Source organism: Mobula hypostoma, chromosome 16, assembly GCF_963921235.1.
Source record: "Mobula hypostoma chromosome 16, sMobHyp1.1, whole genome shotgun sequence".
In the NCBI taxonomy this organism is placed as follows: Eukaryota; Metazoa; Chordata; class Chondrichthyes; order Myliobatiformes; family Myliobatidae; genus Mobula; species Mobula hypostoma.
In genome coordinates, this window is record NC_086112.1 from 6,546,701 (window position 1) to 6,562,841 (window position 16,141).

Here is a 16,141-nt window from a genome sequence, read left to right on the forward strand (position 1 = left end):
CAGGTCCTAACATTGTCAAATTGACCTAATCCCACCTGCCTGCATCTCCTCCTTATCCTACCATTCCCCTTTTGTTCATGTGCCTGTCTCAATGCCTATTCAATGCTGTTTTGACTCCGCTGTGGACAAGGAGATATAAGCTGTTCCATCTTTTCTTTCCCACAGAACTAGTGAACATCTCAGGATTGATTCCACCCCCGACTTACTTATCACAACAACCAGTACTACAGAGAAATTTCCGGAAGAACTTTGATAATGTTAATAACGCTGTTCATTTTGACAAAAGCAACATCATTCTGCTTGGACCCACAGGTTCAGGTATTAATGCATTTCAATGTTTTTTTTTGTTCTGGGATGAAGAAATCCTGCCTCGAAGACAAACTTATATTGCTTGCTTAAGCATTAATCTGACATTTACAAAAATGATCATTTTTGCAAAATTCATTTGCCACTTGTCTCAAAACATCCCAAAACCTTCAATTATTAAAGTGAAACCACGGCAGCCATTTAAAAATAAATTCAAAGAGAATTTGTTATCAGAGTATATATATGTCACTGTAAACTACTCTGGGATTCATTTTGTTGCAGGCATTTACAGTAGAACAAAAAAAAAAACAATAGAATCAGTGAAAAACTATGCACAAAGACTGACAAACAGGCAATGTGCAAAAGAAGACAAATTGTGCAAATACATAACTTAGTAGTAGTATTAATAATAATAATAATAATAATAATAATAATAATACTGCCTAGGACTGAAGAGGGTGAGAAATAACAGACATAAAAAATTACACAACAGTCTGATGAAACTTCCAAGGATATTTTTCATCAATGAAAACAGGATTCAGCACTCTATATGACCATATGCAATTCAGATAAGAAGTCCACACCACTGGAGTTAATTGAAAACGCAACCCAGAAAAATGAAGAAATTATCACTATTGAAGAAAGAGTTAACCATGGAAGAGCGTGACACTCCATGGAAGACATCCCCATGATCTGAGCAGACTAGATGTCGACAAGGAAGCATTGAATGCCTGACTTAGAGTTGGTGACCTCTTCCCAGAGAGCATTGGTACCTTGGAGAGCATTTAACTGGCTGAATCACCGTTTGGCATGAGGAGACCACTGCAAAGAGCAAAAGAAGCTGCAGAAGGTTGTAATCTCTGTCACCTCCATCACGGCCACTAGCTTTCCCCAGCATCCAGGACATCTTCAAGCAGTGATGCCTCAAAAAGGTGGTATCCATCATTAAGAACCCCCATCACCCAGAACATACCCTCTTCTCATTGCTACCATCAGGGAGGAGGTACAGGAGCCTGAAGACACACACTTAGCGATTCAGGAACAGCTTCTTCCCCTCTGCCATCCGATTCCTGAATGGACAATGAGCCCCATGACTACCACCTCATTACTGTTTTGCATTAATATATATATATTTTCATATACTTCTTACTGTAATTCACATATTTTATTATTATGTAATATAATTTACTCCTGCCCTTAACGACAAATTTCACGACATTTGCCGGTAATATTAAACTGATTCTGATGAAGGGCAGTCCATTATTGACACTAGGTGTCTGTGCTGATTTTGTTCATTTACAGTCAATCAAAAGAATGTGTAAGTGGACAGTACACTGGATTAATTCCTCCGTTGATAACTATTAGAAACTAATACAGTTTTATATTACTGTAGCAGTATTGATAGTGCTCTAATCTGTTCTGTATTTCATTTAAATACATAATTTTATTCAGTTAAATGGTAGTTTGTCTTTTTTTATACCATTTGGAATGGAAACAACTTCTTCTTCCCTCAGGCCATTAGGCCTCTGAACTCCCCGGTGCATTGCATTCAAAGTGTAACTAGTTAATTTGTTATACCCTACAATATTTAATTTATGCACTTAACTTTGTTTATTTATGCATAATTCATTTGTAGATTTAATTCTTACTTTCCTAAGTTATTGTGTGTTATATATCTATTATGAATACTACTGTGCTTTACACCTTGATCTTAAGAAACATCTTATTGAGGGTGTACATTTACATACTTAAATAACTATAAACTTGATTTGACTTTTAAACTATTTCCATAAAACTTTGGCTAGTTGGGGCATTTGCTTAATTGGGCCAAAATGTACTGATCTTGATGTGTCCCACTGTACATTCTACACTCTAATGTAACAGCGGTAAGTTTTCTTTAGTCTAAACATCCTGCTGGTCTTTCATAGGGAAGACATTGATGGTCCAAACATTGGCCAAGTGCTTGGATGTACCATTTGCAATCTGTGACTGTACGTGCCTCACACAATCCGGCTATGTTGGTGAAGACATTGAATCAGTCATTGCCAAGCTGCTACTGGATGCAAACTTCAATGTTGCAAGAGCTCAGCAAGGTATAATTAATTATTTCTTTCAATTGTCACAGTAAAACAGTCAAATGCAAGGAACAGAAAAATATCAGTGTTTATTTTTCCAACCATGGTGTTGTGAGGCCTCTGTGGGTCGGGATCGACCATGGATGCTGTGTCCTAGCTGTCTGTACAAGCCATGGCAATAAATATAAGACCATCAGACATAGGAGCAGAATTAGGCCATTCAGCCCATCAAGTCTGCTGTGCCATTCCATCATGGCTGATCCTGGATCCCACCCAGCCCCATACACCTGCCCTGTCACTATATCTCTTGATGCCCTGACCAATCAGGAATCTATTAACTTCCACTTTGAATGTACCCACGGTCTTGGCCTCCACCGCAGTCTATGGCAGAGCATTCACAGATTCATCACCCTCTGGCTAAAAATGTTCCTCCTTACCTCTGTTCTAAAAGGTCACCCCTCAATTTTGAGGCTGTGTCTTCTAGTTCTGGACACCCCCTCCAAAGGAAACATATCTAGTCCTTTCAGCATTTGGTAGGTTTCAATGAGATCTCCCCACATTTTTCTAAATTCCAGTGAGTACAGACCCAAAGCTTCCAAACACTCCTCATACATTAACCCCTGCATTCCCAGAATAATCCTTGTGAACCTCCTCTGGAATCTACATAGAAACATAGAACACCTACAGCACAATACAGGCCCTTCAGCCCACAACGCCGTGCCAAACATGTACTGACTTAGAAATTACCCAGGGTAACCCATAACCCTCTATTTTTCTAAGCTCCATGCACCTACCCAGGAGTCTTTTAAAAGACCCTATCGTATCCGCCTCCACCACCGTTGCTGGCAGCCCATTCCATGCACTCACCACTCTCTGAGTAAAAAACTTACCCCTGACATCTCCTCTGTACCTACTTCCAAGCACCTTAAACCTGTGCCCTCTCGTGTTCAGCCCTGGGAAAAAGCCTCTGACTGTCCACACAATCAATGCCTCTCATCATGACAATCTCTCCAATGACAAGACATCCTTTCTGAGATATGGAGTCCAAAACTGTTGACAGTACTCCAAGTGCGGCCTGACTAGTATCTTATAAAGCTCTAGCATTATCTCCTTGTTTTTATATCCTATTCCCCTTGAAATAAATGCCAACATGCATTTGCCTTCTTTACCACAGACTCAACCTGTAAATTAACCTCTGGGAGTCTTGCATGAGGACTCCTAAGTCCCCTTGTACCTTTGATGTTTGAATTTTCCCCACATTTAGATAATAGTCTGCACTATTGTTCTTCTTTTACCAAAATGCATTATCATAGACTTCAGAAGTTTCAAAGGTATATTTAATGTCAGAGAAATGTACACAATTTAAATCCTGAAATTCTTTTTCTTCGCAACCATCCACAAAAACAGAGGAGTTCCCCAAAGAATGAATGACAGTTAAATGTTAGAACCCCGAGGCCCCCCACCTCCCCCTCCCACATGTAAGCAGCAGCAAAGCGACACTGTATTTCCCATCTGTCACTTTTTTACCCATTCTTCGAATTTGTCTAAGTCCTTCTGCAATTGCATTGCTTCCTCAGCACTACCTACACCTCCACCTATCTTTGTATCATCCGCAAACTTTGCCACAAAGCCATCAATTCCACTATCTAAATCATTGACAATGTGAAAAGTAGTGATCCCAATGCTGATCCCTGAGGAACACCACTAGACACTGACAGCCAACCAGAAAAGGTCCCCTTTATTCCCACTCACTGCCTCCTGCCTGTCCGCCGTTCCGCTACCCTTTTCAGTATATTTCCTGTAACACCATAGGATTTTATCTCTTTTAGCAGCCTCATGTGAGGTACCTTATCAAATGCCTTCTGGAAATTTAAGTAAATGACATCGACTGCTTCTCCTTTGTCCACCCTGTTTGTTACTTCCTCGAAGAATCCTAACAGATTTGTCAGGCAAGATTTCCCTTTACAGAAACCATGCTGACTTTGACCCCAGCTATTATCAATACTCTTCAGAGATTGTCTGCCTGGCGTCAATGGTCGCATAACCAGGACTTGTGATATGCACCAGCTGCTCGTACGACCATCCACCACCTGCTCCCGTGGCTTTACATGACGCTGATCGGGGTGGGGTGGGGCTAAGCAAGTGCTACACCTTGCCCAAGGTGACCTGCAGGATAGCGGAGGGAAGGAGCACCTTACACCTCCTCTAGTAGAGACGTATCTGCACTCCACCACCAAAAATAAAGATAAACTTCTTTATTACTCTGATCATTCTTTTTAATTTTTCTTTTATATTTAATTTAAAAATAAGATACAAGAAAGATAACAGTGGAAATTAAATGCCACATCGAACTTTTTTTCCTCTATCTATCTATTTACCTATATATACGTATATACCTGTAAAATATAGTTGTCATATTATGCATAACGTGAGCAGCATGGTAGTGTAGCAGTTTGCAGAACACTTGACAATGCCACAGTTCAGTGATCAGGGTGCAGTTCCCACCACTGTAAAGAGTCCACACGTTCTCCCCATGGCCATCTGGGTATTCTCTAGGTGCTCTCCTCTCCTTCCACCTTCCAAAGGTGTGCAGGTTATGGGCATGCTGTGTTTGCACCAGGAGCCTGGCAAAACTTGTAGGTTGTCCCCAGTACATCCTTGGGCTGTGTTGTTTACTAACACAAATGATTCATTCCACTGTAAGTTTCGATGTTTTCATGTGACAAATCTAATGAAATATAAGACAATTTCCAGTTACATTTATTTTGCTTTACTTCACTTGCTGAAGTACAACAAAGCTTATTTCTACCTACAAAGCAACAGCTCTAAGTAGTTGCAAATGAAATGTGTGCAAAATTTGCCTTGAACAATGATTACACCTCTTCAAAAACAGAGCAGTTAATGCCTATTTGAGTTATATTCATGAAAATATATGTACCATATTAATAGCAACACACACAAAGTGCTAGTGCCACTCAGCAGGTCAGGCAGCATCTATTGAGAAGAATAAACAGACAATATTTTGTGTCGAAACCTTTCATCAGTGTCAGGCCTGCACAGGAAGGCACCTCCCAGTCAACATCTAGGTAACTGAAGTCATCTGCCACTCGTTTCTAATTCATCACACACAGCCTATTTAAACCAGCTCTCATCCACAGTTCTTTGTTCACCCATTGAACAATAAGATATAGGATCAGAATTAGGATATTTGGCCCATTGAGTCTGATCTGCCATTTCATCATGGCTGATCCTATTTTCCTCTCAGTCCCATTCCCCTGCCTTCTCCTTTTATCTCTTTATGCTCTGACCAATCAAGAATCTATCAATCTCTACCTTAAACATATATAAAGACTTGGTCTCCACTCTGCCTGTGGCAAAGAATTCCACAGACTACCGCTCTCTGGCTAAAGAAATTCCTCCTCATCTCCGTTCGAAAAGGACGCCCCTCTATTCTGAGGCTGCGTCTTCTGGTCTTAGACTCTCGCACCACAGGAAACATCCTCTCCACATCCACTCTATCGTCCTTCTGCCTTTTGATAGGTTTCAATAAGGTTGCCCCTCATTCTTCTGAATACTAGTGAATACAGGGGCCCAGAGTCATCAAGCGCTCTTCACGTGACAAGCCATTCAATCCTGGAATCATTTTCGTGAATCTCCTTTGAACCCTCTCCAGTTTCAGCACATCCTTTCTAAATGCACTTTCAGTAACAGACTAAGACAACTGCGCTGTTCCAAGGTGTACTATATGAGGTCATTCTTACCCCCGGCCATCAGTTAACCTATAGCTGGGGAAGTGACCTTGTGTTCTTTGACCTGTAAATCTTGTACATCTTATTTTTAAGGTCACTTATTTTTATTCTTTCTTACTTCTCTTCTAATATTTGTGCATCTGTGCACTTGTTAGGATACTATGACACTGTAATTTCCTTTGGGATCAATGAAACATCTCTCCATTTATTTATAAGGGACCCAGACCTGCTCACAGTACTCACCAGTGCTTTACTAAGCCTCAACATTACATCTTTCCTTTGGTATTCTAGTCCCTCTTGGAATGGATGCTAACATTGCATTTGCCTTCCTCACCACAGACTCAACCTGAAAATTAACCTTTAGGGAATCCTGCACAAGGTCTCCGAAGTCCCTTTGCACCTCAGATTTTTGTGTTTTCTTTCCATTTAGAAAATAGTCAACCCTGTCATTTCTTCTACCGACCAGCCTCAACCAGTTGCTCCTAGCCTTCAGTTACCTTGTTTCCTTGTTGTGTTAATTTTTTGTTCCCTCTTGTTTTGTGACGCCCCGAAGCTTGTTACTTGGAGGTTTATTATTACAGTGATCACTCACTGCTGAATCGTCTTTGCTGCTTTGCATACGGGCGAAGCCTCCTCTACATTTCCCGACAATCAGCACCAGAAAGGAAAGGAGAAGAAGCCAGAATAAGAAAGTGGCGAGAAGGGGTGGAGTATAAGCGGGCAGGTGATAGGTGAAGCCAGGTGAAGGGGAAGGTGGGCATGTAGGGGAGGAGGGAGGTTCTCTGAAGAAGCTTGGAGGTGATCCGTGGACGATGTGAAGAGCTGAAAAAGAATGAATATAATAAGAGAGGAGAATGGTCCATGGAAGAAAGGGAAGGAGGAGGGGGAACCAAAGGGAGGTGATGGGAAGATGAGACAATGAGAAGGGGTGAAAAGGGGTCAGAACAAGTAATGGAAAAAAGAGAGAAGGGGGGACTGTTGAAATAACTCGGTAGACTGTCATGTCACCGGAGATATGGGCCATGGTTCAACTTTGTCTCTTTTTTGATGTGGCATTGGGTGATACAGGAAAGATTAAATTGAAACATTCAAAATTGTGACAGGATTTGGTGATGTTTCCTCTGACTGGATTGTCTAGAAATGGGGACGAGAGTCTAAAAATAATGTGTTGTCTATTCACAGTGGGTCACCGGTGTTTCGAATACTTATTTATCCATTTTAATTGATTAGGAATTGTCTTCCTTGATGAAATGGACAAGATTGGAGCAATTCCGGGAGGTCACCGGTTACGCGATGTGGCGGGAGAAGGTGTGCAACAAGTAAGTGCGATTGTTTAATGTCACGTAAGTACAGCTCACGTCAAACACGAGGTGAAGGCTATTGAAGCTCATTTCAAGCTGCTTGTTTCTCGACATCTTTACAGCCTAGCCTTGCTTTACGGACGTACAATCAATCTAGGTATGTACATAAGCTGGCTCGTATTTATATTTATTGTTTTGTTATTACTGTGGGTGGTGATTCTGTGGAATTCATTGCCAGAGATGGCTGTGGAGGTCAAGTCACTGAGTATATTTGAAGTGGCGGTTGATAGATTCTTGATTAGTCAGAGATTAAAATTTATGGGAAGAAGGTAAGGGAATGGTGTTGGGAGGGATAATAAATTGTGGATGACCGATTCCAGGCTGGTGCCGCTGACTGAGACTTCGTGGAGAAGGAACATCAGGATTTTGTTGTGGATGGGAGGTCTCTGTACTCGAGCAATCGATCGCTCTCTCTCTCTCTTTCTCTCGACGGTGGGGAGGGCTTCTGCCAATTCTTGAGTCAGAGAATCTCAGAATAAAATGTGACATGTAACATAACAGCAACTGTTAGTTTCCCCTTTCGCTGTGAAATGGGTGACATCTTTTTGTCCCTTGTTAGAGAGAGAGAGAGCCTGTGGCATGACAAACAGATTTTGTTGACTGCAGATCATGGTTCCTCTTTGGGGGCTTTGCTGTGGCTTGGTGGGTGGTGGGCACTGATACTTTTTGCTGAAATGGGTAGGGGGAGGGGGGAGGTTGGTGCTTGCTGCTGCTTGCACTGGGAGAGGGGGAGAGGGGGCTTTGGGATTCTAACATTTTTCTGTCATTCATTCTTTTGGGGTTCTTCTGTTTTTCATGGATGTTTGCAAGGACTAAATATTTTGGGTTGTAGACTGTATACATTCTCTTATAATAAAAAGAACCATTGAAATCAGCCATGATGGAATGTCAGAACAGACTTGATGGGCTGAATGGCCCAGTTCTCCTCCTATGTCTTATGGTCTAATTGTGTTCTCTATGTTTCGTGGGTTTTTTTTGGTGGTGCTTCGGTTCCAGAGTAACAATTATTTTGTTCTCCTTTACACTTCTGTACAGGAAATAACTAAGCAAATCTTGAATCTTCAATCTACACCATGGTAGTGTAGCGGTTAGCACAATGCTTTACAGCACCAGAAATTGGGTTTCAACTGCCACCGCTGTCTCCCACATTTCAAATTCCTAACTTCATTGGGTTTAGTTTACTGATGTACAGATTGAATTAAGATCATAAGACATGGGAGCAGAATTAGGCCATTTGGCCCATCGAGTCTGTTCTGCCATCCATCATGGCTGATTTATTATCCCCCTCAACCCCATTCTCCTGTCTTCTCTCCCTAACCTTTGACATCCTGACTAATCAAGAACATATCAACCTCAGCTTTAAGTATACCCAATGTCTTGGCCTCCACAGCTGTCTGTGGCAATAAATTCCACAAATTCACCACCCTCTGGCTAAAGAAATTCCCTCTTCATCTACGTGGAGGCTTTGTAATTATAAATATTTTCATAGATGTCCTCCCCACCTCTCCTTTCCAGATGAACCAATCCCTGCAGCTCCATTTTCCATATAGCTGAAGTGTATCCTCCCTGGCTAAAGTCATTCCTGCTCCTCTCTGTTCTAAAGGAATGTTCTTCTATTCTGAGGAGGTTCCAACCGTGCTCTCCATGTTCACTCTATCTTGGACTTCTGGTGTACACTCCGAAATGCGTATAGAGCTAGGTTGCAATTGTTTGAAGTGGAGACATGTGATAATGGAAATGTTCCAGGACATGGTCTAGAAACAGTGGTGAACACAGGAAAGCCCTCCCCACCACTGACTACAGAACAACTACAAGGAGCGCTGCCACCAGAAAGCAGCATCCATCATCAAGGAGCCCCACCATCCTGGCCATGCTCTCTTCTTGTTGCTGCCATCAGGAAGGAGGTACCGGAGTCTCAGGTCTCACACCACCAGGTTCAGGAACATTTATTGCCCTTCAGTCATTGAGCTCCTGAACCCGTGTGGATAACTTCACTTACCACAACACTGAACTGATTCCACAACCCATAGAAACAACAGGAATTCTGCAGATGCTGGAAATTCAAGCAACACACATCAGAGTTGCTGGTGAACGCAGCAGCCCAGGCAGCATCTCTAGGAAGAGGTACACAACCCATGGACTTACTTTCAAGGGCATTACAACTCATGTTCTCAGTATTATTTCTGTATTTATTTTATTTGCTCAGTTTGTCTTCTTTTGCACATTGATTGTTTGATAATCTTTGTAGATTTTCATTGGTTCTATTGTATTTCTTTGTTCTACTGGAAATGCTCGCAAAATAAGCAAATCTCAAGGTAGTATTTGGTGGTATATATGGTTATGTTTTGAAAGTTCAAATCATTAAACTAATTCAAAGGAAGACCCAGGAGTCCGAAATGTGAATCTATCTTCATATTTATTTGAAGCGAAGCGTGCACGTGTCACGTGGTAGTGTGATGATGCATGCAATTCACATGTTTTTACATATAACCCATAGTGAATTATATAAACATAAACAATGTCAAATTAAACAATATATTTACAAGATTACTCAAGTATTAAATCCACTACATATGTGTACTTTGATAATAAACTTACTTTGCACTTTGTGTTTTTAGGGCTTGTTGAAGCTGATAGAGGGAACAATTGTGAATGTTCCAGAACGCAGTCCACGGAAATACCGTAGTGACACCATTCCAGTGGACACCACCAACATTCTGTTCGTGGGTTCAGGAGCTTTTAATGGATTGGATAGAATCATCAGCAGGAGGAAACACGAAAACGTGAGTTCTGAACCAATGTTGTTTTCAATGTCCATGATCATTTGATTTTCTCAGTAGTCCTGGAATAACTGAGATAGGGCAGTTTCAGGTTGCTGGGTGTCAATATCTCTAAGGATCTAACCTGGACCCAGCATATTAATGAAGGCACGATTGCAGCTATATTTCATTAGGAGTGTTAGGATTTTGTACGACTACTAAAACACTGGCAATTTTCTACAGATGTACGGTGGAGAGCATTCTAACTGCCTGTGTCATTGTCTGGTACGGTGAGCGGTGGGGTTGGGGGGGGGATGTGGAGGGGGCACTACCGCACAGAATCAAAATAAGCTTTTTTTTGAATTGAATTGACTTTATTCCTTACATCCTTCACATACATGAGGAGTAAAAATCTTTACATTACATCTCCATCTAAATTTATAGTAATTTTTGATAAATAGTATGTACAACATGACAGTCAATGTAGCATAGAAATAGAATTGTATCAGCATGAATTAATCAGTCTGATGGCCTGGTGGAAGAAGCTGTCCTGGAGCCTGTTGGTCCTGACTTTTATGCTGCGGTACCGTTTCCTGGATGGTAGCTGCTGGAGCAGTTTGTGGTTGGGGTGACTCGGGTCCCCAATGATCCTTCAGGCCCTTTTTACGCACCTGTCTCTATAAATGTCCTGAATAGCAGGAAGTTTGCATCTACAGATGCGTTGGGCTGTCCGCACCACTCTCTGCAGAGTCCTGCGATTGAGGGAAGTACAGTTCCCATACCAGACAGTGATGCAGCCAGTCAGGATGCTCTCAATAGAATTGTATTCCATTGCAGAGAATTGTAAAATTAGTCATCTCTACCATGGGCACTAGCTCCACTTCAAGGAATGCTTTCTTTTTGCACTGCATATTTAATTTAACAATTTTATATATATCTATTTACGCTAATTCAGTTTTTTCTCAACCATGTGTTGCAATGTGCTGTTGCAGCATACCAACAAATTTCATGACATATGCCAGTGATATTAAACCTGATTCTGCAGGGTTTAATGACTTACAACAAAATGTTCCTCAATTCAACACAGTTCTGACTCTTTCTCAGTAGCACTCACAACTACGGTGATGAAGTGCTTTGAGAAGTTGGTTATGGCCAGAATTAACTCCTGCTTCCGCAAGGATCTGGACCCACTGCAATTTGCCTATCGCAGCAATAGGTCTACAGCAGACACAATCTCAAGGGCTCTTCACACGGCCTTAGATCACCTGGACAATATAAACACCTATGTCAGGATGCTGTCCGTTGACTATAGTTCCACAGTCCTGATCAATAAGCTATGAAACCTGGGCCCCTGTACTTCCCTCTGTAATTGGATCCTCGACTTCCTAACAGAAGACCACAATCTGTGCGGATTGGTGATAATATCTCCTCCTCTCTGACGATCAACACTGACGCACCTCAGGGGTGTGTGCTTAGCCCACTGCTCTACTCTCTTTATACCCATGACTGTGTGGCTAGGCACAGCTCAAGCGCCATCTATAAATTTGCTGATGATACAACCATTGTTGGTAGAATCTCAGGTGGAGATGATACAGGCGGGAGGAGAAGATGGCAGTGTGACGCAGTGCGCGCAGCTCTCTGGTGAATTCTGATTTGATGGAGACAGACATGAGAAGGCACAGACGACCATCTGGAGAAATTTCTGAAATGCCCAGTTCGCTGCCGCTGCTACTGTGCGATCGAGAATCTCCGGAGGGAAGGCCTCAAAATCCCCGGCTTTGCCTGCTGCTGGCGACTGAGGCTGGGGTCAAAGCGTTCGGCAGAGATGGTGCTCGGTACTCGGTGTCGGAGGGCTGAACGGAGCTCAAAGTTTTCGGACAACTCAGAGTCGGACTGTGGTCGGGCATGGCAAGGAGAATTTTCTTCCTTCTCCCGTCTGCGTGAGATGTGGGACTTTTGAGAGACTTTGAATTTTTTTACTGTGCTCATGGCCTGTTCTTCATCAAATTATGGTATTGTTGCACTGTTGTAACTATGTTATAATTATGTGTTTTTTGTTAGTTTTTCAGTCTTGGTCTGTCCTGTGTTTCTGTGATAGCACACTGGAGGAATATTGTATCATTTCTTAATGCATGCATTACTAAATGACAATAAAAGAGGACTGCGTATCCTCATAATCTAATCTAATCTAATCTACAAGAGTGAGATGTACAGCTAGTTGAGTGGTGTCACAGCAACAACCTTCTATTCAACGTCAGAAAGATCAAAGACCTGATTGTGAATTTCAGAAGGGGTAAGATGAGGGAACATGAACCAATTATCATAGAGGGATCAGAAGTGGAGAGAGTGAGCGATTTCAAGTTCCTGGGTGTCAAAATCTCTGAGGATCTATCCTGGTACCAAAATATTGATGTGGTGTCCACATTAGGGACTCATATCACTCAGGACATGCCCTCTTCTCACTGTTACCATCAGGTAGGAGGTACAGAAGCCTGAAGGCACACACTCAGCGATTCAGGAACAGCTTCTTCCCTTCCGCCATCCGATTCCTAAATGGACATTGAACCCTTGAACACTACCTCACTTTTTATTATTTCTGTTTTTGCACTATTTTTGATTTTACTATTTAATACACATATCTATACCTACTGTAATTGATTTACTTATTTATTTTCTCTATATTATCAGGTATTACATTGTACTGCTGCTGATAATAATTTTCATGACATATGCCAATGATATTGAACCTGATTCCGATTCTGATTTTCACACCATCAAGTTAATTAGTGTCCTTGAATCACTTTTGTTTGGATGTAACTTGAATTATTAAAGATTTTGTCACGGGGACCACTCTAGTTATCTTTGACAATTCAAGAAAGATGTATCCAAAAAGGGATTGCTTCAAGAGAACTAAACATGTTTTTGAGACATTTTTAGAAATGATGATCATATGATCTTTTAAGGAGTTCCCAGTACCGGCACATCCTGGTACTCCTTTTCTGCAAGTGAATCCAATGTTAAAAAAAAGAAAAAAGGCGGCCCCCATCACCTGGGACATGCCCTCTTCTCATTTCCACCTGAAAACACACAATCAGTGTTTCAGGACCAGCTTCGTCTCCTCTGCCATCTGATTTCTGAATGGACAAAGAGTGCATGAACTCTCCCTCACTATTATTTCCTGCTCTTTTTGCACTATTTATTTAATTTATTTTTTTAATTTCTTATTGGCATTTATTATTATGTATTGCAATGTACTGCTGCCATAAAAGAACAAATTTCATGACACATGCTACTGATATTAAACCTGATTCCGATTCTAGATTTAATATTAATTTTTCACATATTGATCCCCCAGGACCAATAAAGTATGACCATGACTATGACTAATTTCAACTGCAAAGGAACCTGTGTTTTATGTATTGGTATTGGATTACTTTATACTTTATTGTCACCAAACAATTGGTACTAGAACGTAAATCATCACAGCGATATTTGATTCTGCGCTTCCCACTCCCTGGATTACAAATATTAAATATTAAAAATTAGTAAATATTAAAAATTTAAATTATAATTCATAAATGGAAAATAGAAAAATGGAAATTAAGGTAGTGCAAAAAACCGAGAGGCAGATCCCGGTATTTGGAGGGTACGGCCCAGATCTGGGTCAGGATCTGTTCAGCTGTCTTATCACAGTTGGAAAGAAGCTGTTCCCAAATCTGGCCGTACAAGTCTTCAAGCTCCTGAGCCTTCTCCTGGAGGGAAGAGGGACGAAAAATTTGTTGGCTGGATGGGTTGTGTCCTTGATTATCCTGGCAGCACTGCTCCGACAGCGTGCGGTGTAAAGCGAGTCCAAGGACAGAAGATTGGTTTGTGTGATGTGCTGGGCTGTGTTCACAATCTTCTGCAGCTTCTTCCGGTCTTGGACAGGACAACTTCCATACCAGGTTGTGATACACCCTAGAAGAATGCTTTCTACGGTTATTATTATTATTACAATTATTATTGTCACATGTATTGATATACAGTGTATAGTCTTTATACAGATCAAACCATTACACAATGCATTGAGGTAGTGCCATGTAAAACAATAACAGTAGAGAATAAAATGCAAAAGCTACTGAGAACGTGCAATGCAGGTAAACAGTAAAGTTCAGGATCATAATAGGGTAGAGTATGAGGTCAAGAATCCATCTTATTGTACAAAATGTTTGCTCAAGTGTCTGGTAACAGCGGTATCAGCTGTCCTCGACCCTGGTGCCATGAGCTTACAAGTTTTTATATCTCCTGCCTGATGGGAAAGGGTGTGGGGAGGGGGGTGAGAAGAGAGATTGTCCGGGGTGGGTGGGGTGTTTGATTCTGCTGTTATGATTATGGAGTTCACATGTTTGACGAATGGATTGAAATATATTGCAAACAGAAATTTAAAACAGTTCAGAGTATCCAGTGCAGTTTAAATTAATGATTACCACCAATAAAAGGTTTTTTTTCCTAGCTTCCAGTTCAAGTTCAAGCTTATTGTCATGTGACTGTACACGTATACAACCATATGGAACAACGTTCGTCCTGATCACGGTGCACCCTCTCAACATCTATCACACACAGTACATAAACCAAGATATTATCTTCTGCTGAATGGGAGATGGCAGACTGTCTGGGTGGGTGGGGTTTTTGATGATGCTGTCTGCTTTACTGAAGCAGCAAGAAGGAGAGACGGAGTCCGTAGAGGGGGGGCTGATCTCCATGAGGTGTGGAGCTGTGTTCACAGCTCTCTACAGTTTCTTGCAGTTATGTGCATAGCAAAGCTCATTAAAAATTGCAGGTAGTGCATGCTAATTGCTGCATTTTTGTCATTCAGTACCTCGGATTTGACGCGGCACTTGGCTGTCGTGCTGCGGCAGCAGCTGGCCTGGCTAATTCCTCTGGAGTGAACGCCCATGAAGACTTCCCGGAGAGAGATAAGTTACTCCGTCAGGTGGAGCCCAGGGACCTAATGGAATACAGAATGATTCCTGAATTTGTAGGAAGATTTCCTGTCATTGTCACACTGCACAGTTTAACTGAGGACATGTTAGTTCAGATTTTGACAGAACCACGGAATGCAATAATGACACAGTACAAGATGCTGCTCAGCATGGATCAGGTACAGAAAAGAGAGAAGCAGAGTTTTGGGCTCGTATAACTGGGATTATATTAAAAAGGAGAAAATTATCAATTTGTAGTCTAAATAGTGGTGGTGATTTAAAGAAACAGCACTTTACAATTATTACACCAAGGTAGGCAAGGTGTAACCAAACTTCACTGCTTGCTCACGGAAAAGGGAATTGAATGAAATGGCGTTATCTCATCAAATCCCCATCAGCTGCTACTAATGTAACTCAGTTTATATTAATTTTCCTGGCATCTGACAACAGCTAGGCCTCCACACCCCTCCTATTCAAACTACTCTTAAATGTTACAATTCAACCCACATCCATCACATCTGCTGGCAGCTTGTCCCACACTTGCACCAACCCCTGAGTGAAGAAGTTCCACCTCAGGTTCCCCTTAAATATTTCGTCTTTCACCCTTAACCTATGACCCCTAGTTCTGGTTTCATTCGATCTCAGAGGAAAAGGCCTGCTTGCACTTACTCTCTCTATAACCAATTTCTATCGAATTGTCCCTCATTCTCTTACACTCTAGGGAATGAAGTCCTGAATAAAAGAGATTCTCAGATGCTGGAAATCTGGAGCAACACACGCAAAGTGCTGGAGGAGCTCATCAGGAAGGGGGAAGATGCCAGGATAAAAAGATGTGGGAGGGAGGTAGGGAAGACAAGCTAGAAAAGTGGTTCCCTACTGGGGTTCCACAGACCGCCTCAGTTAACGGTGGGGGTCCAAGAGTAAAAAATG

At 41.7% G+C, this 16,141-nt stretch overlaps 1 protein-coding gene across 1 annotated transcript in view; it reads left to right on the top strand.

The window, feature by feature from the left end:
* LOC134357514 (ATP-dependent Clp protease ATP-binding subunit clpX-like, mitochondrial) overlaps positions 1-16,141 on the top strand; it is a 39,510-nt gene that overhangs the window by 13,700 nt on the left and 9,669 nt on the right. Inside the window, exons 5-9 of the mRNA XM_063069135.1 lie at positions 166-318; positions 2,235-2,399; positions 7,361-7,449; positions 10,110-10,274; positions 15,106-15,390. Of these exons, the coding sequence (XP_062925205.1) occupies positions 166-318; positions 2,235-2,399; positions 7,361-7,449; positions 10,110-10,274; positions 15,106-15,390 (857 nt within the window). The remainder of the gene's footprint in view (positions 1-165; positions 319-2,234; positions 2,400-7,360; positions 7,450-10,109; positions 10,275-15,105; positions 15,391-16,141) is intronic.